We start from the raw sequence: 24,127 nt of genomic DNA, 5'->3' as shown, positions 1-24,127 counted from the left end.
ATATTGGACTCTTAAAAGTTTTCTCTAAAATTTCAATAAAAAATGCTCTATAAAATTATTTTATCAATGTTCACGTGTTCAATCCAAATAAGTACTAGTGATTCAATATATCAATGAAATTTTAGGAATAAGATATAAGTATCTCTAGACCATGACTAAAATTTCAGAAGCACATCTAATTAAACTAAAACTCTATTACCTCCTACTTCAATTTTTAGGTAATTTAATACACCTTTTTTACTTATGTGACATTCAAATATCGCTCACGTGCCTCAACGTGGAGTCATGAAGTGTGCCACATAAGTCAAAAACTATATATATATAAAAAAGAGTTCTACTTTACTAAAAGTATGTCTCTAAGATTTTGATCGTAGTCTAGGAGTACTTGAGTCTTAATCCGAATTTTTATGACAAACTTAAGTCATTTATCTATATTCTATATTACCTTAAAGGCATAAACTCCTAACTTGAATGTTAAATTACTATAATATCTCTAACTTAGGTTGTGACTTTTCTGATGAGTTGTGCTTTTCTGATAAGTTGTGACTTTTTTCAAAGGGTTGTGATTTTTCTATGAGTTGTTACTTTTTCAAAGAATTGTGCCATTACCAAATAATTGTGACTTTTTTAATAAGTTGTTACTTTTAGAAAGGATTGTGACTTCTAGGAAAGGTCATGACTTTTCAGATAAGACGCAAAAACCGTTGTTCATACTATCCTCTGTTGACTATAAATAGAGGAGTTTCCTTTAATTTTTCAACCACAATTTTTAAAATATTCTACTCTTCTTCTTCTTCTTTTTTATTATCGTTGAGTGAGTTCGAAGTTCTGCGGAATATGAGGTACCACTATTCTGATGAATTAAATTGTTCTATCCTAAGAGGTATATTTTTTAACCTTGAGTACTTGAGGAAAATAATTTTAAAGATATAATAATTATTTTTTTGCTTAGTAATATATGGAGTTAACGTGAAGTAGTCTAAATTCATTTATTTTTGTTGACAATTCTATTGTGATGTAGATATATGCTTCTGAATATCTTTTTCAAAAGTTATTAAAATTCTCAAGAATTAGAGAATTGTCACGATTTATTTTTTGATGCTCAAGACAAAAAAAATGACTTTATTTATCAATGCTACTGATGTGATTTAGATTGCCAAGAAGTTTGCTTCAAAATAGTTATTACTATATAAAAATTGCCCTTTTGTTTTACTAATTTACTATTTCTTAGTATTTAAGTATTTTCGACGAAGAGAAGTTTATATGACTTGTAATAACGTCAGTTGAAGTTTGTATTGGTTTAATTTTTATTGTAGTCTAAATGAATTTGTTTGTTTTTTTAACAATTTCTCTTGTGATGTAAATATATGTTTCTGAATATCTTTTTCCAAAATGAATAAACTTATCAACAGGTTGAGAATTGTCACAATTTTTTTTATGCCCAAGACAAAAAAATGAATTTATTTATCAATGCTACTTATATGGTTTAGATTGTCAGGAGTTTGCTTCAAAATAGTTATTACTATATAAACATTGCTCTTTTGTTTTACTGATTTACTATTTCTTAATATTTCAGTATTTTTGATGAAGAAAAGTTCATATGACTTATAATAACGCAAGTGAAAGTTTGTATTAGTTTAATTTTATTGTATTCTAATTAATTTATTTTTGTTAACAATATCTTTTCTGATTTAGATATACGTTTATTGGTATCTTTTTCCAAATCTATTAAATAGAGTTAGAAAATAATCACAATTTGTTTTTTTTTATGTTCAAGATAAAAGAATGAGTTTATTTATGAATGATACTTATGTGATTAAAATTGCCAAGAAGTTTACTTAAAAATCATTATTACTATTAAATATTTCCCTTTTGTTCTACTAATAAACTATTTTTTTAATATTTCAGTATTTTTGATGAAGAAAAGTTCATATGACTTCTAATAATGCCAGTAAGTCTGTATTAGTTTAATTTTTATGAGATATATATTTTCACAAATATATTATCAAGTTAACATGATTTTCTAACTCAAAATATATTATTTTAAAATATTCTGGGTTATTCTATAAATAAAATCACGATAAATGTGATAGTATGTGAATCTATATGAAGTTAAAATCTAATAAGTATAAAAAAAACAATAACATTAATTAAAAATCCTATTTATTTCTGTAATTATAAAATTTATTAGTAATTTATTTATTGCACATTAATTATTGCAAATGTTATTCACACTCTTTTATATTCATAGTTATTACTCCAATTACTTCTAACTTTCATCTTTCCCTAGGTTAACTTTTGATCAATAATTTTTTATATTATTATACCGTCCCTATATATGTGATAATACGATGTTGTTATTTTTCCTTGGACGAATCATGCTTGGTTGAATAAATTGATAATTGTTTACAGGTATATGAACTATATCTATGTTGGTTATAGAATAAACATGTGACTGTATATACAAAAAAGTGTCAAAATTACCTTTCAACTATTTGAAATAGATCAAATATACCTTTTAAGTATTTTGGGCTCGAAACTATCCCTTTAAGTTAGACTACAGGGGTAGTTTTGAGCCCAAAAATACTTAAAGAGTATATTTGATCTATTTTAAATAGTTGAAAGGTAATTTGACCCTTTTCCGTTATATATATGATTTCATGGTAGATTATACGGATAATGGTCAAAATTGCCCCTGAACTATGCAAAATAGATCACTTATACCCTCCATTACATTTTGAGATAAAAAATACCCCCATGTTATCCTAGGAGACCACAAATACCCTCAAGAGTTACACCAAATTTTTTAGTGACATGACTTGCCACATGAGACTAATCCCTCCACTTAAGCGTTGCCAACTAAGATTCACTACAAAAAAACTTGATCTTTAGCGGCATCAAAGTTGCCACAGAATCTCAAAATATTGTCACTAAAGGTTATGAGTGACTTTTAGTGACGATTAATAGTAAAACCTATTTTTTCAAAAATAAAATATGATAATTAATTTTCGATTGCAACCATATCTTCTAAAATAAATAAATTACAATATTAATATTAAAAACTCCCAATATTATTTTGAAAAATCATGAAAATTACTTTTCGATTCACATCTCCTATTGTATAATGCGTCATTGTACATTTTAACATATAACATAAAAATAAATCATACAGTGTCTTCAAACTCCTACTTAATCAATATCATTTTTTTCTAAAAATAAAGAAGAAATAAATTAAAATTTAATGTTTAGTGACGATTTTTTGGGCTTTTGTGGCGACTATTGTCGCCGCTGAAGGTCTAATTCTTTTATAATGAATCCTAGTTGACAATGCTTAGGTGGAAGGATTAGTCCCACGTGGCTTGCCAAGTCAATAAAAATATGGGGTGTTAGGTATATGTGATCTCTTAGGATAACAGTATGGGCATTTTTAATCCCAAAATGCAACCAACAATATAAGTGGTCTATTTCACATACTTAAGGGACAATTTTAACCCTTTTCCGTAGATAAAATTCATTTTTCTCCACTGATTTCACCATTTCCCACCTAACCAAAATTTCCCAAAAAAATATAAAAGCAAAGCAACTGTCTGTAAAATGTGTAATATTCAATTTCTCCTATAAAATAGAAACTAAAAATACTTTTTTTTTTTCATCTATCAAATACATACACACCTAACTTTATATTATCCTAACTACCAAATAACCCCTAAATGTCAGGATTAAAGATTAAGGTGACAATGTAAAATTATGAATAGCTAGCTAACGGGCTAATTAACACATCCTTATGGAAGGGTCAAATTTAATAAATATTTCGAGCTTTAATTTTAATTTTTAATTTTTTCAGATTTTTTTTATGGGTTAACTGTGGACAGTTAGATAACTATCTTTGATTAATGAACATAGACGATGAAGAAGTCAAATATGAGAGCGAACAAAAAAAACGTCTTCTATTATGTTATAACTTATAAAACAAAAATTAATATACATAAATAGTTCTAAAAAACTAAAATGTAGTTATTCTCCACATGTTCATATGAAACACGTGCAAAGTATATCTGGTTAGATGACAAGAAAAATACATAACAATTATCGTCTATAAGGTAATATTAGTGACATACGACTGATTATATGAAAACCTCATAAAATTGAAATAAATATATTATTGCATTTAACTAATAATTTTTCATTGACCATCATCATAGATTCGGGTGAATAAAAGATATATACAATGATTCACATTAAACATTTATAAAAAAATCTGCAATATTATATTATGCAAAACTTATTATTCAAACTTTACTTATATTTACTGAATTGATACTCACGTGTGTGTCGAAAATCTAATTTAGCCAAAAAAATAATAATAAATTAGAATTAAAATAAGGAAGAGAAAAAAAAACACCCTTGCATAGAACGAAACACAGTGGTTTGTTTTGAAGTGAGAGTTTTGCAAAGGGAATTTTTTAGAAAGAAGATGTCTATGTATGACGACGAAAACAATTTGTAAGCGCTCTCTAATCGCATAATTCTCAAATTCTAACAATCTTCTTCCTAAGTATTTCGATTTTCTTTTGCGGATCTTTGTTTCTGTATTAATTTTTGTGTTTTACTTGTAAATTCTGTTAATTTTTCTATTATGCTGCCTGAAAATTTTGTAAATTCATGCTTTGGCAATTTCTGTCAATACCTAATTGTGTAGAGTGGCTAACAATCCGGTAAGCTCTATTTCTATAGAATAAAATGCTGTTTGTTTAGTGACGCTGTCATAATAGGATATTTTGCGTGGATTCTAGCTAAGTTTTCAGATATTTTGATTCTTCTTCCTTTTTCTATTAACTCCAGCGCACTATTAATTAGGATTCTTTCGTGCAATCAACTAAATGAATATATTTGAGGGTAATAATTTTCAGGTTGTATGTGATAACCCGCCATGTCATCATGCCACTTAGGCTTTCTAGTACAAAGTTGCAAGTGTATAGTGGATTATACTAGAGAAATAGGGAGGTTTCCCATGATAGATCCTAGGATTCCATGGATTTGCATGGAAGAGCCTTGTAACTTCTTAGCTAAGTAAAAATTCTAAAGGAAGCCCTTATTTGTAAATATTAAGGGACTTGAGCAACAATTTATATTTATACACTAGTCCCTAGATGATTAGTTTAAATAGATGGTTATTCATTTGTAAAGACATCAAGAAAAATGATTCAACTTCTCTACAATACAAAAAGTTTCCTTTAGCAAAATTTTCTTCTTCCTTCATTGAGTGTAGTAATCTAGTCTGACTTGGTATAGCAAAATTATGAGCAAGTATTCAAGTGTTGCATGTGCGCTGAGTTGAAGACTTAAAAAAGCGACAAAGTGGTGTCCGAATGAAGGGTGCGACTAGGGAATGACAAATAATGGAGAAACCAATGTAGCTAATAACTGAGGATGTTGTTGGCAAGAAGACTCGTAAAAAAAGAGGAATGTCGCTAATAAGATCTAGGAGGTGTCGTCCTAGGTTGTGTCAAGCAAAAGGCTTATGTCCGAGAAACCATCTGCCGTGGAGGAGAGCGAGGATAAAGTGGGGTCCTGTTCAAGGACATCTCGCTTGGTAGAGAGCAGGTTATGAAGGTTAATGAGGGATGAATGTCATTGAGATATTTGGCCAACACATTGGGAAAGTTGAGGGCACCTTAGCATTCTTGAAGGGCATAATGTTAAAGAGATTGAGAGCATCTTAAATAACTTGGAGGGGTGTATATAGGTTGAGATAGGCAAAGGCAACCCATCACTACCTTAGAATGCAGACTCATGGAGGCATTGAGCACCATCTATACCATGAAGCCAAAAAGGGAGGCACCCACGGAGCATGTGGACGATAGTGCGGCTGAAGCAATCAGGAATGTTATTGCGATGAGCGAGGCTAAGATCAAGGTCCCAAGACACCAATGATCAAAGGTGTTCGTGATGTAGAAAATGTGGAGAACTTCCTTTTGCACTTAGAGAACTACTTCATACATGTCAAAATTAGGTATGATGACACGTAGGTAAACACTATTGTGTTATATCTATCAAAGACTATCATGCTATAGTGGAGAAGGAACAAGTATGATAAAGGCAAACGCGAGGAGTCAAAGGGTAGTAATGGACTAATGCCAAAGGTGGAGGAGACCATGCCAAAAACAAAAAGACCAACCAACAACACCCCAAGACCAAAGATTACTGTAAGTCTGACTTCAAGAAGTCAAGTGGCCGTCAGAGCTTAGCTGAAATGTAAAGGCCCAGTCGGGAAAAATGGATGCAGAAAGCAACATGATTGGTGTGTGAAAGAAAGAAGCAAGCACAAAGAGAAAATTCGAGTGCAACACAATTGGGTATGGTAGGACTATATGGCACTATCAAAAAGCAATCTATCAGGTCAAACGAGAACAGAAATCAGGACATGGACCTCACCATCAATAACAAGCCTGCTCGTGCATTGGTGGACACCGACACTAGAGCAACTCACAGTTTTGTGATTGAGGCCGCAAAAAAGAATGTAGGGTTAAAGATCACTCTAACTAACTCCCATGTCAAGACGGTGAATGCAGAAGCAACATAATACTCATTTTATAGCCAATAATGCTGATGTCAAATTAGGCAATTTAAAAGTACCTGGCATGGTGCCTACAATGACTATGCCACAAGCACTGAGTCAAGCACTACTATCGGCTATGCAGTTAGTCAAATGGCTCTAAATGGGGAGCCAATGTTCATGGAAGCCATTATGAGTTTGGAAGAAGACAATGGTCCTTGAGAGACTTTAGAACCTTGAATATGGAAGTTACGTGAGCCTTCTTGAGGAGACTAAAGATGTTATGCCCGAGGAGCTACCTAAGCACTTCTTCCTAAGTTGAGGTGGATCACACGTTTAAGTTGGAGCCTAGGGATAAGCTACCTGCATTCGCCCCTTATCTCATAGTACCACCTAAGCCGGAGGAGCTTAGGAAACAATAGAAAAAGCTATTGGATGTGGTCACATTAGCCCATCAAAGACACTCTTTGGTGCACTAGTGTTGCTCTTAATGAAGAAGGATGGATTGTTGTGCTTATGCATATACTATCGACACTTAATAAGGAAGAACAAGTTCCGAATCCTACTTATTGTTGACTTATTTGATAGACTAGGGCAAGCAAAGTACTTTACCAAGCTAGATCCTTGCAAGGGATAAGATCAAGTTTGTATTGTAGAAGGGGATGAGCTGAAGATAATATGTGTACGAGATGTAGAGCCTTTGAGTGGTTGGTGATGCCCTTCGGCTTAACCAACACATATGCTAGATTTTGTACCCTCATGTGCAAGATTTTTCAGAGCTACCTTGATCAATTTGTGGTAGTCGATTTGGCTGTCAGTCATTTACAATAATTCCTTGGAGAAGCATGTTTTACATTTATGAAAGGTTTTCCAAGTCTTACGGGAGGATAACCTATACGTTAAGAGGGAGAAGTGCAAGTTTGCACAATCAAAGGTACACTTTTTGGGCCATGTCATTAGCAATGTTGAGCTACACATATATGAGGACAAAGTACGTCTTATCCAAAAGTGGGAGGCACTTACAAAGGTAAACGAGTTGAGATCATTCCTTATCCTTGTTAACTACTATAGTTGGTTCAGTAGTGGCTATTCAAGAAAAGCCACACCATTGGCCGAGTTACTAAAGAAGAACAAATTAGGGGTTTGGGCCTAGTGCGGGTTACCTCTCCTATGTGGTTTGCGAGCTATTGCATAGGAGTGAGGGTTTTGCCCTATGCGCACCCAAAGGGTAACGACTACGTGTTACTCTTATTATAAAAAAGAACAAATCATGTGTTCGGACGGAGCATTGTCAAAGGCGCTTGAAGATCTTAAGGCAACCATGATAGAGAAACCAATCTTGGCATCCCGACTTCACCAACACATTCAAGGTGCATACATTTGCAATTGAAATTTGCCATTGGGGTGTCTAAATGCAGAATAGGCATCCCATAACATTCGAGAGTGTAAGTTGAACGAGAAACGACATTAAACAGTACAGGAGAAATAGATGACTATCATTGTGCGTTGCCTTTGCACACGGTGACACTACATGCTCGGGTCAAGGTTTGTGATCGACTTACAATGTAGCCATTAGCTACTTTCCAACGGAGAAGAAGCTTACACCTAAGCAAGTCAGGTGGCAGGATTTCTTGGCCAAGTTTGGTTATAGGCTAGACTATAAGCCGGGGAAGGGTTTACGTTATGGCTAATGCTTTAGTCGGAAGGCCAAACTTGTTGCCATCACTTTAGCAAGTTGTGAATTAGGAAGGCTATAAAGGAGGACAAGAAACTTTTTGGTGGAGGATGATTTATTGCTCACCACTGGATAGAGGTCCAGGTGCCAAAGTTTAGAAATATTAGACAGTGTATTATGGAGAGTCGTGACACCTTGTAGGCTGGTCATGAAGACAATAATGATCTGAATAGTGGCCAGTCCAGTCGAGTCGAGCGTTTATTACTATCATTGTGTCACGTAATCGGGAGATTGAGGCTAGCATTGACTACCGGGCCAGGTGAAGACAAGGGAAAAAAGCCATTGTTATGTTCCTCGTCCACTAGAAAGGACAATCACTGGAGGAAGCCACACGGGAGAGATATGAAAGACTTGTGGAAATTCAAAGACAAGATTCGAGAGGTTATGCAGCAACAATGCGCCACTGTCGTCACAACATCAGGTGGGGGAGAGTTTGATGACCCGCTATCAAGCCACTTAGGTGCCATATGGCACAAAGTTGCCAATTTGGTGGAAGGCTTACACAGGAAGGAGCCTAGTCCTTAGTGGAATATTATAGAGAAATAGGGAGATTTCCCATGGTAGATCTTAGAATTCCGTGGATTTGCAAGGAAGATCTTTGTAACTTTCTATCTAAGTTGAAAATTTTAGAGGAAGCCTGATTGTAAATATCAAGGGAATTGTGCAACAATTAGTATGAATACACTATCTCCTCGGTGACTTGTATAAATAGAGGACAATTCATTTGTAAAGGCATCAAGAATAATAATTCAAGTTCTCTACAATTCAAAAAGCTTCCTTTAGAAAATTTCTGTAGTCTTCCTTGTCTAGCATTCCTTTAGCGATCTTGAGTGTAGTAATATAGGCTGAATTGGCATAGCAATATGGTGAGCAAGTTGTCAAGTTCACTTAGTTGAAGACTAAGGATGTAACATGTATCTGTATAAAGAAAAGGAAGGAGGAACATAGGTTGATATAAAGATGTTGTCTTAAGCAAAATGAGATGTTTATGGTCAATTGTGTGACTTGCCAATGAAATGTTGTGTCAAAAATGAAAGTTATGCTTCTTTTTGACTTAATTTAGAGCTTTCTTGCTTATAAATATTTGTCTCTGCTGCGTGTTTAACTGTAGGTTCCTGGACATACCGGATGAGGCACCTCTATTCAGTAATAGGAGGCCTACATGCCTTATTGGGAGTGTTTTCTACTGTATCTTATTGGCAAGTAATACTACTTCAGTACCGCATGCAAATTAGTCACTTATATGGGAGCTGACTAATAAGAAATTCTAGGCAGGTTTTGCTGTTTTGGCTATGGGAGCTACATGGATATTTCACCCTATTCGAGGATTAGTTTTCCAGCTTCTTTGCAGTTGTAACGTTGCCCTCTTAGTTATCAGCGGTCTGCTCCTGTGAACTTATCCTCTCCAGTTATATTTTTTCATCTTGGCCAAGTTATAAATTATAAATCTCTTTCATCATTTATATTGTTCCTGTTGTTGACTTCACTCTAATTGTTTAACATAAGTGTTAAATATCTGTAGGCATTTTTCAGCAATATCTGGTATACCAAGTACAGAAAATACGGTTGCAGGTTAGTTTTCCATTATACATTTTGATAGAAGCCGAAGTTCCATATTCAATAAAAGAGATAGAAAATGCAAAGAGAGACAAGTATCTTGTATCTCCATACTCCAGTATAATGTATTACAACATGCCTACATATTACTGGTTATATATAGCTAACTACCACTACTTCATAAACCATTTAGGATAAAGACACATAACTTCTAGTAACCATAAGAAACTAACTGTAAGAAACTGCTCAATCCTCCATGTGTGAAACCTCCAGATATTTGAGAAGATGCAGATCATTATCTTCTCCTGTCTTTCTTTGCATTTTCCTCCTTGAAAAAGTATTGAAGATACGTGGCTTATCACATTACTTGATAATTTGTAGTTTTTGATGTCACAAATGACATTTTTCTGTTGAACTATAAAATCATGACTTAGAGGTCACACAAAGTGGATGAAAATAGCACAGGGGGTCAATGATTAATATCAGACACTACCTCATTGGACATAACTTCTTTTCTCTCCCTGATGTCCTTCTTCTGCGTCGTTCCCCAACCGACATTTACAGAAAAAAAAGGATATTTAAATCCATCTCTCCTTATAACACTTCGATTAATATCATATTCCTGTGAGGCGTTGTGCATATATCATAGGCTGGTATGGTGCCAAAGCGTGCATAGCATTAAAGTTGCTACATTTTCTGGTGTAAGCAACTGTGCATTCTAGGGATGTTTTTAATATGGTGCCACCAGAGACTTAGATAACCTGACACATGTAGGAAGAAAACCTAATAACCAAATTATATGAGACTAAAGGTTGGCCTGTCCACTAGGAGTATGAAGGAGTAAAAGTCAGTTGGCCAAGGTGATATAACTTTTTAGGCTTCTGGGATCTTTCTTGCTTAGAATGGGGGACTTCTAATTCCACTATTTGGCTGAGGATTACACATTAATGAAATATTTTGCTTATTAAGATTGACAATGTCTGTTTCCTTCTTGTTTACCATGATCTGAATCATATGTTGTGAAGTGGCAAAATATTTAAGTTCACTATGGTTTAATTTTGTAGGGTTACTGTGTTTTCAGCCAGAAGCTGAAGCATATTATTCGTTTACCGTTTGCAACAATTGCATATGGTATATCTCTACTTGGTTCTTTATGTGTCACCTTAATTGTCTACTATGTATTGTTTTAATTAGTTCTAGTCTCAAGATATATGGTCAAAACAAGTCTTGCTGTAGTGCCAAATATATTGTTTACATGCAGGACTGGCTTATTATAGTTGACTTGTTGCGTTTCAGCAAGGCAGTACAATCTTTTCCTTTTCACGATTACTAATTTGAACTTGTGAATATTTGTGAAATCATTCATATTTTCTACCTTCTCAATGCCCCATCTCTTACTTCCTGGAAAAGGAGGTGAAAGGACAATCACAAATCTTGGTTAATCTGAATATTATTATATTTTTCTGAGAAGCTTGCTAATTTGCAACAGTGAGCCGTAAAGATAATATTCATAGCCTTCTGTTATTATAAAAGAAAACTTCTGGAAGTTATAAGTTTGAATCGCCGACTGCCAATTATTTATATTTACAATCTGTAGTTCCTACAAAAGTGAATATTCATTCGAAACACTCTTTTTCAGGAACTGCTGCAATGCTGCTGGTCATAGTTTTGGATCCAGATATTAGCATCCTTTCCATATCCACACTACTCAGGTGACCTGCCAAGAACACTTTTGGTTTTTATTCCTTGGTAAATGCAACTTCCTGAATATTGAGATGCTGTTTAGCCATTTTTAAGCCGAGAAACATGATATGGAGACTTTTCCTTCTAAAATAAAATTTTTCATACCATTTGCTGCACAGTGGAAACTTTTGTGCATGGTGCATTACAAGTCATGGATTTTGATTTAAGAACACAATTTTGTCATATAATTTTAAGTTAAGTTTCTTGGACAGTCAAATCAACCTGAATAATGATTAGAAATAGTGATTTTCGTTACACTCGCTAGGTAAGGGATACCAAACATACCATGAAAGAGTTGATCGAGATATCAAAGCCTCTTATTTTGAGAACATACAGAGAGATCAAAACTGAAGTCTGAAATGGACTTTGTTGGAGCTTGGGTGTATTGTTTGATGGTTTAAACCCAGGAAACTGATGGTGAAGGAACTGATTTTCAGAATATATTTATTTTGCTTGTGTTTGCTTTATTTGGACTGGAAAAATACAAAGAATAGTATCTTCTACTCCATACATGAAGTATTTAGACAGAGACTGAATGATCCTCAGAATATAGTGAGGAAGAATCACTTTGAATTCAAACTACCCCAAACAACTGACGAATGATGAATTGTAAAATAAGGCAGAGGGGATCCCTACTTATACCTTTGTCGCTTCAGCTTTGGGGATCCAGTTCAAGGACTGAAATTAAATTAAAGTGGATACAAAATATTAAATGGTTCTGTTGATCCAGGCAAATAGAATGGGCCAAAATTGTCGATTTGGTCCCAAATCTTTGGGGTGTCTTTTTTATAATGAAGAGTCAGGACCTAAGATCAGGCCGAAAGGCGAGTGATATGCAGGACAAACATCGTTGTAAGTTTTTCAAGAATTAGTTCCTTATGCACAAGTATGAAAATAATGTCTCATTCCATATATCAATTCTTAAAATTTTCTCGGCATGCACCATGTTCAATGGACCTTGCTAATATGCAATACTGCTGAATCATGTCATTTACATGTGTAGTAAATCACCTGAAGGTTGAACCTTAGGGCTAGATCTAAAGGCAGTTTCGATTTTCGAAGCCACAATCTTCAAAATGTTCTAGGCTTCAGCCACATGTCAGGTGTAGCCATTCGCACATTGATTATATAGTGAATGCTGCAATTGAAGGTTATATTTGCCATTGTGGTGATCTTGGGTAGCTTCCTATAACGTGATTACTTCGTTATAGTCTTGTCTTTCTAAGAAGAGGTTTAATGCATTTTCCACCTTTTTTGCAGGATCATCATGCTGGCTGAAGTAGTCTGTGCTACTTCTTTCATGACTCTCTATATTGGTGAGTGACCTCTGTGTCACATCCTCCAAAATAGAGATTCGTTTTTCTAGACATATTTTATAGTAAACCCCACTTGTCTTAGAAAGCAATTTCATAAATTTGCTTGGTGAAGTTGAGTCTTAAACCTTCGTGTTTGACAACTAAGAATTGTTTTAAGGGTGTTAGGTGGCTATTGTAAATTCCAAAATTTGTATATTATTCAGAAACATATTTGCGCAATAACATTTCTGAGTGCGACTCCTTCAATTGTCACAGGCTATGTTCATCAATACAATTCATTTGATTCCCAGCCCGACGTTTTGAAGTCACATTATTCTCCACTTCAACCATCAAATTCTTTGGAAGGACCGAGGTACCTCATCAGATTTACGTTGAATTTGCAGAAATTTTTTACTAGTTATTTAGTCTGTACATCTCGAGACAAACTAGTTGACATTAAGTGGTTCATTAATGTCTGGCTCTTCCAAGAGTCCCTGCAAAATGAAGAGCTTTGCAGACACAGTTTCTTGTTCCACATTTTTGCCACATTTTTTGGTCCTCAAAGCACATTACCGTTTTCGAGTCTATTGCGTATGGAAGCATTAATATGCATATTGAAAGGAAAAAAAATAACCCAAGGAATCATTTTTAGTGTATACAAAGGCACAACCAAACTACTCTCTTAATACTTTTTGGATAACTGTGAAAAGCTTATATCAGTTAAAATCTTAACAATTGGAAGCCATAATTAGAAAAGGTAAATATATCAGGATGACTAGAGCAGGTAGTAGCCTAATAAATTGGGAGTGATAAAGTAGTCATATATGTTTGGACACATTGATATTGAAATATAGCTATCCTATGCAAGGAGCTTCTGTAGAATGTGTTGAGAATATAATTAACTAATAAAAGTGTAAAAAAAGTGTGCTCTCTCTGAAAGTTTAAGCTTTTAGATGAGATGGTGACAAACTTAAACAGAATGCAAGGTCGAAAGCTGCATTGTCTTCTGAGATTGTTACATCTTTGGTTGTTTTAGAAGTGGCAAAGTTTTGGTGGAAAAACTGATGCAAAAGAATAATCAAATCTCCTTGTGTTTCTCAAATGCAGTTAGAACTGAATATGTGTAGTCATGCTCAGGGTGATGAGATGTCATCTTCTATATGTTCCTTGGAATAAGACTTCTGAGAATAGATAGAACACAGATCTTAAAAGTTGAGTACAAGCTGCCTCTGGATAATGATTGATTTTCATATGTTCACTGGGAGCCTTTTGTTATATAGGTATCAAGATGGTGGTCGACTATCTGATCAGCTCATGGCCTTATTGCAATATCAACAAGAAAATATTCACTTTCTGAGTGAGGAGGTATGGGTTGATAAAGAAAGCTCTGATTATTTTTTCTGTAGAAATAAGGTTCCTGCCATGTTTCATTGCGAGGAGAGTAAAGCTGCAACAAGACTTTGAGCAGATATAGTTTTACTAATTGGTGCCTCAATTAGTTAACAACACATAGATGTCTTCTTCTTATTTTTTCGCGTTAAGGGATCTCCTGCTATTTTTGGAAAGGAAGATAGAATTCTACACATTCCTTGATCTTGATTGCCGCAGGATGTGTCAATTTCTTGCGGCCAAAATAGAAAAAAAAAGCATTTTTGATAAGATTTTAGTCATTGTTTCTCGTATTTTATTTGATTATTCTCCTTATTTTGTCTAAATTTTGATGTTTTTCTTCTTTTAGCTTCTTGGATTACAGGAATCCTTGAGAAAATATGAAAGGTCTAATGATGGGAGTGCCCCGCAGGTAAGCTTCTCTTTATTGAGTTGCTTTGCTACCGGAATCTCCTTCCTCTATTTCTTGAAAAGAAAGGAAGTGACTCTTTGACTGTATAGTGAGTTGTGTGTGTGCTCTTAAGCTACAAGTCAGAAAGGAAACCTAAGAATTTCAGAAGGATAAACGTGTATCAACATTATAAGTCTGAAAGTGGTTCACAATCTTCCACACTTTCCACTTTAAAAGAACATGGTGAAAATATTAGGAAATAAGGGTTTCACTTCTATTATTGTTGTTGACATCCAGCTACCTGGTAATAACTGTCTGAACAAGTTTCTCAATGACAAAACCAGGAAAGAGTGAAAAAAAGTCATAGATGCTGAGGATGACAAAACGCGCACCAGCAGTTGCATGTTTTATATTCCTGTGAGAAATATATTGGAAGAATATTATTGAATTGTGTATCTTAGTTGTTACATTGAGACCCAATTTATAGACACCACATTGGAACCCTTTTCCGTCTAGGATTCCTATTCCTATTCCTATTCCTATTTCTATTTCTTATTCCTATTCCTATTCTAAGTAGGAAATACTTATAAATACTTATTTCTATTATAACACTCCCCCTCAAGCTGGTACAGCTTGTTACAGATGTAATTAATACGAGGACATGTGAGAGACTTGGTGAACAAATCTGCAAGCTGATCATTTGACTTCACAAATTTTGTAACAATATCTCCCGAGAGTATCTTTTCTTCTGACAAAGTGACAGTCAATCTCAATGTGCTTAGTCCTTTCATGAAACACTGGATTTAACGTAATATGAAGAGCCGCTTGATTATCACAGACAAGTTCCATCTGATCAGTTTTGCCAAATTTTAGTTCTCCAGCAATTGTTTGAGCCAAACTAGCTCACAAGTTGCTATCGCCATTGCTCGATATTCTGATTCTGCACTAGATCGAGCAACCACATTCTGTTTCTTACTCTTCCACGACACCAAATTACCTCCAGCTAAAACACAATATCCGGATGTCGACCATATGTTAGAGGGTGATCCTGCCCAATCAGCGTATGTATATCCAATGATCTGTTCATGGCCATGATCCTCAAAGAGTAGTCCTTTACCGGGAGCTGACTTTATATAAAGCAGAATGCAAACAACTGCTTCCCAATGACTATCACAAGGGGAAGTCATAAACTGACTTACAACACTCACAGGAAAAGAGATGTCAGGTCTAGTCACTGTGAGATAATTCAACTTTCCAACAAGCCATCTATACCTTTCAGGATTACTAAGTGGCTCCCCCTGTCTCGAAAGAAGTTTAACATTCGAATCAATAGGAGTCTCAATAGGTCTACATCCCATCATTCCTGTCTCCTCAAGAATGTGTAAGGCATACTTGAGTTGAGAAATAACAATACCTGATCTAGACCGAGCAACCTCAATACTTAGAAAATACTTCAATCTGCCAAGGTCTTTAATCTGAAAGTGCTTAAAGAGATGTTGCTATTAATCGGTGATACCATCTTGATCATTACCAGTGATGACAATATCATCAACGTAAACAACCAAATAGATACATCGACTTGGTGCAGAATGTCGATAAAACACAGAGTGATCAGCTCCACTATGAGTCATGCCAAACTCCTGAATTACTGTGCTGAACTTCCCAAACCAAGCTCGAGAAGATTGTTTCAGACCATAGAGTGACCTATGCAATCGACATACAAGACTACTAGACTCCCCGTGATCAACAATACCAGGTGGTTTCTCCATATAGACTTCTTCCTCAAGATCACCATGCAGAAAAGCATTCTTAATGTCCAAATGATAAAAAAGCCAATGACGAACGACATCCATAGATAGAAAAAGACGAACAATTGCTAGTTTAGCCACAGGAGCAAAAGTGTCACTATAATCTAGCCCAATTATCTGAGTATACCCTTCACAATAAGGCGAGCCTTAAGTCGATCAACCTGACCGTCAGGATCAATTTTGACTGCATAAACCCAACAACAACCAACAGTAGATTTACCTGCAGGCAGGAAGGGAGACCAGTTCCCAAGTACCACTCTTATGTAAAACAGACATCCCATCAACCATATCCTGCCTCCACCCAGAATGAGAAAGTGCTTTACCTGTAGTCTTGGGAATGGAAATAGAGGACAAAGACGACACAAAGGCATAATGGGGTGATGATAGAAGATGATAACTTAAGAAAGTATAATATGGGTTAGTATTTCGAGTGGATCGTATACCTTTTTGAAGCGCAAGCGGTGGGCTAGGTGTAGGCAAGTCCGTAGTAGGAGCAGCGTCTGGCACATGACATGAATCATCTAAGACTAGGGTTGGACGTGGACGGTGATGATAAGTTAGTAATGGTGGCACAATAACTGGAGATGTAGAAGTAACTGTAGATTCCTCAAAGGTTGGCACAGGTAAAACTTGAGGTATGGGTAAGACCATAGACACATCAGGATGATTAAAGATGTATAGTAAGGCTTAGACTTAAAAAATGTAACATCAGCGGACATAAGGTATCAATGAAGATCATGTGAATAACATCGATACCCTTTTTGTACTCAAGAGTAACCAAGAAAGACACATTTGAGGGCACGAGGAGCTAATTTATCTTTTTCTGGGGCTAAGTTATGAACAAAGCATGTGCTCCCAAAGACACGAGGGGGGATAGGATAGAGATGTGACTGAGGAAATAGTATGAAATGTGGAACCTGATTTTGAATAGAAGAAGAAGGCATCCTATTTATCAAATAACAAGACGTAAGAACTGCATCTCCCCAAAAACGCAGTGGAACGTTGGATTTAAGGAGAAGAGTACGAGCGGTCTCAATAAGATGCCGATTTTTTCTTTCAGCTACACCGTTTTGTTGAGGGGTATATGGGCAAGTAGTCTGGTGAATAATGCCTTGGTGAGTCATAAGCTCCCGAAATTGAAAGGATAAGTATTCTAAGGCATTATCACTACGAAAAGTACGAATAGAAATCCCAAATTGATTTTGTATTTCAGCAAAGAAACTTTTGAAAATAGAAAATAACTCAGAACGATTTTTCATTAAAAAAAACCAAGTACATCTTGAATAATCATCAATGAAACTAACAAACTAACGAAATCCTAAGGTGGAACCGACTCTACTAGGACCCCAAATATCAGAATGAACTAATGAAAAATAGTCTCTGAACGACCTCAGTACTACGAGAAAACGTAGCATGAGTGTGTTTCCCAAGTTGACACGACTCACAATCTATTGTAGATAAACTAGACAAACTAGGCACCATCTTTTGCACTTTGGATAGACTCGGATGTCCCAAACATTTGTGAATTAGATCTAGGGGATCTGTAACAGGAGCATGCTGTTAAGGAATTTGAAGAGGTAAGATAGTTAAGGCCTTGTGATTCATGTCCTGTTCCAATCATCTGTCCCGTATTGCGGTCCTGCATGAGAAAAAAATCATCAAAAAAGGTTACGCTACAATGTTGGGCTTTCGTCAAACGACTAACAGATGCTAGTCTAAAAGGAGAACCAGGGACATAAAGAGGGTGACAGAAGATAGGGGTTTGGCTTTTCCAACCCCTTTTGGTTTTGTCTGGATCCCATTGGCTAAAGTAATAGATGTCTGTCTGTCTTTGCTCTTGTTGATTGTCCACGTTTGTAGTGATAGGCCTCAATGTTTCAAATACCTCCATGACTGCCTGTACTTGTCCCAAGTAAGTAGGCATATCAGATTCTTGTTTCTTTAAGTTGGTCATCCAATATATCACATCATAGAATTGAGATATGTCATTAGTGTATAAAGCACGTGCCTTTTCCCAAGCTAAATAACATGTCTGGAATGGGCGAAATAAGGGCATCAACTTAGAATCAATAGAGCGCCAAAGGAGACTACATAATTGGGCATCCACTTTCTCCCATTGTGCTTTGGTTTTTGCACCATCGTCACTAGACTGTCCTTTCATCTATGACACAAGCATTGTTTGTTAGGTGATCTTGAACACCTTGATCCTTGCACCACAACTCAATTGAAGAAGCCCAAGCTAAATAGTTTGAACTTCCCATTAATGGTTCTGAAGTGATTGTAAGGCTTGAACTTCCAATCCCTGTATTTTTGGAGCCAAAAACATCACACCCGAAAGACATATTTTTATTTATTTATTTATTTTGGCTTGAAAAGAGTAAGAAACTTGCTGGAAACTACCGGAATCTAGCTAAAGTAGCCTAAAACTTCTGATTTCGCCGGAAACTGCCTGAAAATCACCGGAACCCTAACTCCGGTGGTCAGATCTGGAGAAAACTGCGCAGGTTCTGGTCGGAAATACTGGGCGACCCAACGGAAAAAAATAGCTCGAAAAAAAAATGGCCGGAGCAGCACTCACGCGCCGGCGCGTGAGCAGATCTCGTCGGAAAATTCCCACCTCCGATTGACGCGTGGGGACGCGTGGGAGGGTGTTTTCCGGTGGGTCTGGCTGGGGTTTGGTTGCCTGAGCTTCCCGAGCCTCGTGAAGGTGTTGTCTTTTGCACAACAGCTTCAGAATGAAAGATGACACAAATCAGTCCCACCGTCTTCACCTAAATTTGACACTGGTGACTTGAAATTCTCAACAATGCTCTGATACCATGTGAGAAATATATTGGAAGAATATTATTGAATTGTGTATCTTAATTGTTACATTGAGACCCTATTTATAGGCACTACATTGGAACCCTTTTCCGACTAGGATTCCTATTCCTATTCCTATTTCTATTTCTATTCTTATTCCTATTCCTATTCTAAGTAGGAAATACTTATAAATACTTATTTCTATTCTAACAATTCCGTAAGATGATAATTTGGAAGCTAATGCTATTTTAGCTCGTTGACTGGAATTGTTCAGTAATGAAAAGCAACCATCTTTGTATAGTAATCACTCAATTGGTAGTGTGTAGTAATGAAAATGATCAGCTGCTTGGTTCTGCAGGTTGATCTGGCCCACTTACTGGCTGCTCGAGACCAAGAATTGCGCACACTTTCTGCTGAGGTATTATTCATAGCATGTGGTCTTTTGTATCCACAGCTTTCTTACAAAACTAAGTGTCTGTAGAGATGGAACCACTTTTATCCTATGCAGAACTAACATGTAAACCATTAACCAATTGCTTTAAGAAACAGACTCGTCCGTATAGCTCTCTTGATAAAAAAATTGAACTTGTACATCCAAGTTCAATATCCGCATAGTTTAGTCATGAGCATGTTTGCATTTTTATTATTGTTGAAAGTCAGAGAAAATTAATAAAGTTATATATGTCTAGTTTCATATGTCATGCAGAACTTATGTAAGGTGAAAATAATAGAATACCATTGAATATGTTGCATTTTCTCTTCTTTTTACAAATGGTAAAAGCTGTTACAATCTAGGTAGAGACTCGAGCAACTTCTACCTTACATTGTCTGTTTGGTCAAAGTTTTAAAAAATAATAATATTCTTGTCTGTTTCTAGTGATTATTCTGGTGGCAATTCTTATTTTCGATGAATGTTCTAATATCATCATACTTGTTTTCATCATGGTGGTCATTTTTCCAGATTTTTCACATAAAACTTCTCTGTCTCTTCTTTTTCCTCGTGACATTGCAGTCCCATATTGAGTTCCTCCTCAGCTCTTCTAATTGAAATTTTGGTCACCTTCACGGAGCTCATTCTTTTCATGGTATTAGAGTTGAGTATTGAATTCCTTTTCTAAGCATTACATTACTGTTCACTTGCTCACTGTTCCATTAAAATCTTGTTCTTTTCTTTTTCTTAATTAGCGTATGGAATTCCGCCTTTGAATATTGAATTTTACAGATTTGTAACTGTCTTCTCTTATTTTTTCCTTGTGATATCAGAGTCTGGATATTGAGAGTTGAGACTTCTAATTATTGAATTTTTTATTACTATGAGAAATCTTCTCTTTTCTTTCTTTATGGCATCAAAGTTTGAGAGTATTGAGTCCCTCCGCTGAAACAACTATTGAAAAGAAGTTCTTTCTTCATGGACAGAGTACTAAGTCTCATGACAGTGAGGAGGAGATAAAAAGTCTAGACACCATACTCGACTTGATTTTTTGATCTTTGATATGCAAACTGAAGTTATTTCACAGACATGCTGAAAATGAAGTTATATGTGTCTTGATGCACAAAATGCATTGAAATTTAAATAATGAGAAGGTATAGAATATACTATTGTGTAGCGTAAATATTTTTCTATTTAATTATTGAATAATTACTTTACTGTATTAAGCATAGAGAAAAATCACGTATCATATGTACGTAGAGGCATAGCACACCACTATATATAAAGAGTCATCTTCTTGTTTATCGTCAATTTGACAAGTTTCTCATCTTTCCTTTACTCTTCACAATTTTTATATTTCTTTTCCTCTTTCTTATGCCCTTCCTTATATACATGAGTGCGCATAATTCTAAATGGTGAATGGTGTAGACTATCTTCATTTTGGTCTCCCTTAATGGATTTTTCCGCTTTGAACACCATTCCGTTCAAAGGAGAAACTCAACTTATTTTCCTTAAAAGTACTACATATTGTATTGTTAATTTAAATATAATATTCATTTTGATTGTCTCTCAAATATTATTGTATCGTCATTGTGTAACGACGAAAAGTCCCAATATATGTAATGAACAATTTGGTGTGGTCGCATCAATACCTTTTTTAATCATTTTTTCTTTGCTTATCATTTAATAATCCTATTTTATCATTTACCCTACCTTTTCTATAATAACTGTACCCCCTACCTACTTTCTTTATTATATAGGTTCATCCTCCAGATTTTGATGTTTGTCATTATTTAACGACACAAAATGACACAAGCTATTCAAACATTGTATTCTTCAAAACAACGTTATATAATACAATACAATATAATATGATACGTAACAACCATCCAAACAAGCTGTTAGAGACAACTATTTATGTTCCTTGTACCCAATGACTGCCTTGCTTGTTTAGGCATCGTAAAAAGCCTAATATTTTGAGAAAGTAAAAATCTACCACATCATACGACATAAAAGGTTCATTTTACTGTTTAAATAAATTTTTCTTGTTTATCAGCATAGTGAAAAATCCTTGTGGTCTACATAATCTCCCGGTCATATTTTTTCAACTCTGAAATCATAAGTATCAGGCTATATCTAATGTGGACATCCAGTTTAGGACTGTGGAATTACTAGTCATCAGACGTTTGTTTGTAATAGCATCTCCTGGTATAGTTTTGCGAAAATGTAGTTCTCTAGGAAAAAGAGTTTCTCCATCTAGTTCTTGTTGTTGCTACTTAAATCTTTTTTGTCTTAATCATTAAATTTCTCCTGCACTGCATCTAGTCAAAAAGAAGAGAAAGCTCTTATGGATGCAATTAAGCTTCATATTTTGACTCGTACATGTGTTGTTCTTGTTGTTGGATTTAATTTGAGAAATTAAGCATACATTAGGTGACAGAAACTACAGAATGATACTTGTATAGTATCAATACAGATCTGATCAAAGATAAGAACATCATATGGGGTTGCTCTAATCATGGCATTACTTATTTTAAGGTCTTGAGGATTAACTTAACTTGGGTGTGTTTTGTATGGGCATCCAGGTTCTCCTGGTATCTTTTAAAACTCTTTAAGAATAATTGTATAGGGCTCTGGGCAGGGGTTTAAGCACCCCTTCAGTGCTTGTAAAGTTTCCAACTAAACACCTTTTTCTGGGGCGACTAAGTTTTTATTGCAAAGAAATGTTACTTGTCTCAAAAAAGAAAAAGAGAGTTTTATCTTGGATCTGTCATAAGTGGAAGGCCATTGCATACAGCTCATGCCTTGATGGAACTATAATCTACTCCCGCATAGATCTTTACATGTGGTGTGACCATTGCTTTTGAGTTCATATGATTCTTCTGTTATTTCCCCCGGTTCTGTTTCAGTATGAGTGGAGGGAATTTACTTGTCTCTGATATTTCTTCTTTCCAAGTAGAAGTTTACCTCAGTATTTGTTATCCTTTTACTGTTTTGCTATTATCTGCTGAAAGATTTCTGTTTCAGATAGATCAATTGCAATCTGAGCTTAGGCTTGCTCGATCTCTGATAGATGAGAAGGATGCTGAGATGCAGCGCATTCGCAGTACAAACAATCAGGTGTGTTAGAAAATTATTTGGAACATAAATTTTTTTTTGTTGTTAAAATGCAAAATATTTGGTGTATTCGGAGATGGGTTCCCTTTTTCATGGAGAACTGTCATGTTATACGTGAGATGCACTTCGTGCTGCTCGTTTGTCTTCCTTGGCTGCAACTGTTGCTTCTTATCGATCAAGAATGAACTATGATGTGTATTTGGTTAGGATGTAGCCATTAACAACCTAAAAGAACAATGCAAATTTGGAAGGAAACAGTCATCAAAGGTGTGATACCCTTTTTCTTTTCCTGATCTTCGGATGGTCTCTGCTGTGGTTACTTAGTTTTCCTGCTGTGGGTGTGCCCCGGTTATTATCCATCTAGGTGTTCCATTGAGTCCTATAAGGCTAGTCTGGTTTGAGTTAAACCCCGACAGTTGTTCCAAAACATACATTGATTTTAGGCTTGAGTTTATACACATGACTCTTCTATTAGGATTAAACTTTTCTGCTTTCGTCGGATAAAAATTTGAGGTTCTTGTAATTTTCTATATTACGCAAATTAATACTTTTGCTTTTTTTCTTTCTCATGTACAGAAGTAGTGGTTACAGTTATTACCAAGTGTTATTCCAACTCCATTTTCCATAAGCTTGCTAGCTTCTTTTACACCAGAGGGTTGCGTGATATTTCCTTATATTGGGTGTTCTGTTACAGTATGTTGAGGAAAATGAGAGGCTTAGAACAATTTTAGGGGAATGGAGCAGCCGAGCAGCGAAGGTAGCGTTTTATCATTATTATTATCATGTAGCTAAGTATCATTTCCCTTGGGTTAAAAATTAATGCATATAGTATTGTTGTCGGAAAGCTTGAACGTGCTTTGGAGCTCAAAAGGATATCAAACTTGGATTTGCAGAAAAAAGTAACAACACTGAAAAGCCAATCGTATGAATAAACTCCAACCAAAGTGGCTGTTAGGATAGCAACTGCTACTTCTCAATAGACTAGCAAATTCTTTGTGTTTTTTTTTGTTCTTATGAACTGGGAAGGAAGTTGTGTTCTATGCTCAGACTACACCATTCTAGGTTTGATAATGAGAAGCAACATTTTGATCCTCCCAGCCAATGTATGTTCATGCACATTTTCATTTTGTTTCCTACAACAGCTAATGTTTACATTTACTGAGTTTCAAGTACCCTTTGTTTCTTACTATATGAAGAGAGTGCCACAAAATGGATATACCCAGCTAGAATTTACACTATTGAAACACACAGTAGGCGTTTAGTTCTCACGATGTTGTGATATTGTGGTATTGCAAACTTGCAAG

General features: G+C 35.4%; 1 protein-coding gene across 6 annotated transcripts; it reads left to right on the top strand.

The window, feature by feature from the left end:
• The first annotated feature begins 4,372 nt into the window (after window positions 1–4,372).
• Window positions 4,373–24,012, top strand: LOC107024223 (protein FIP1-like). 6 transcript variants are annotated; one of them, XM_015225161.2, is made up of 14 exons: window positions 4,373–4,503; window positions 9,403–9,490; window positions 9,567–9,671; window positions 9,814–9,863; window positions 10,913–10,979; window positions 11,488–11,560; window positions 12,852–12,907; window positions 13,163–13,259; window positions 14,167–14,251; window positions 14,625–14,687; window positions 19,635–19,694; window positions 22,734–22,826; window positions 23,518–23,580; window positions 23,669–24,012. In XM_015225161.2, exons 2-14 carry the CDS (start codon window positions 9,454–9,456, stop codon window positions 23,753–23,755), a joined length of 936 nt encoding a protein of 311 aa, XP_015080647.1. In that variant the 5' UTR covers window positions 4,373–4,503; window positions 9,403–9,453; the 3' UTR covers window positions 23,756–24,012. The 6 variants fall into 6 exon arrangements, with proteins under 6 accessions (XP_015080647.1, XP_015080644.1, XP_015080645.1 ...); XM_015225158.2 differs by having other exon boundaries at window positions 9,563–9,671; XM_015225159.2 differs by having other exon boundaries at window positions 9,403–9,494.
• The last annotated feature ends 115 nt before the right edge of the window (window positions 24,013–24,127 follow it).

Source organism: Solanum pennellii, chromosome 7 (genome assembly GCF_001406875.1).
Source record: "Solanum pennellii chromosome 7, SPENNV200".
Lineage (NCBI taxonomy): Eukaryota > Viridiplantae > Streptophyta > Magnoliopsida > Solanales > Solanaceae > Solanum > Solanum pennellii.
The sequence above is the reverse complement of the archived record's forward strand: the minus strand, read 5'-3'. Positions and strand labels throughout refer to the sequence as shown.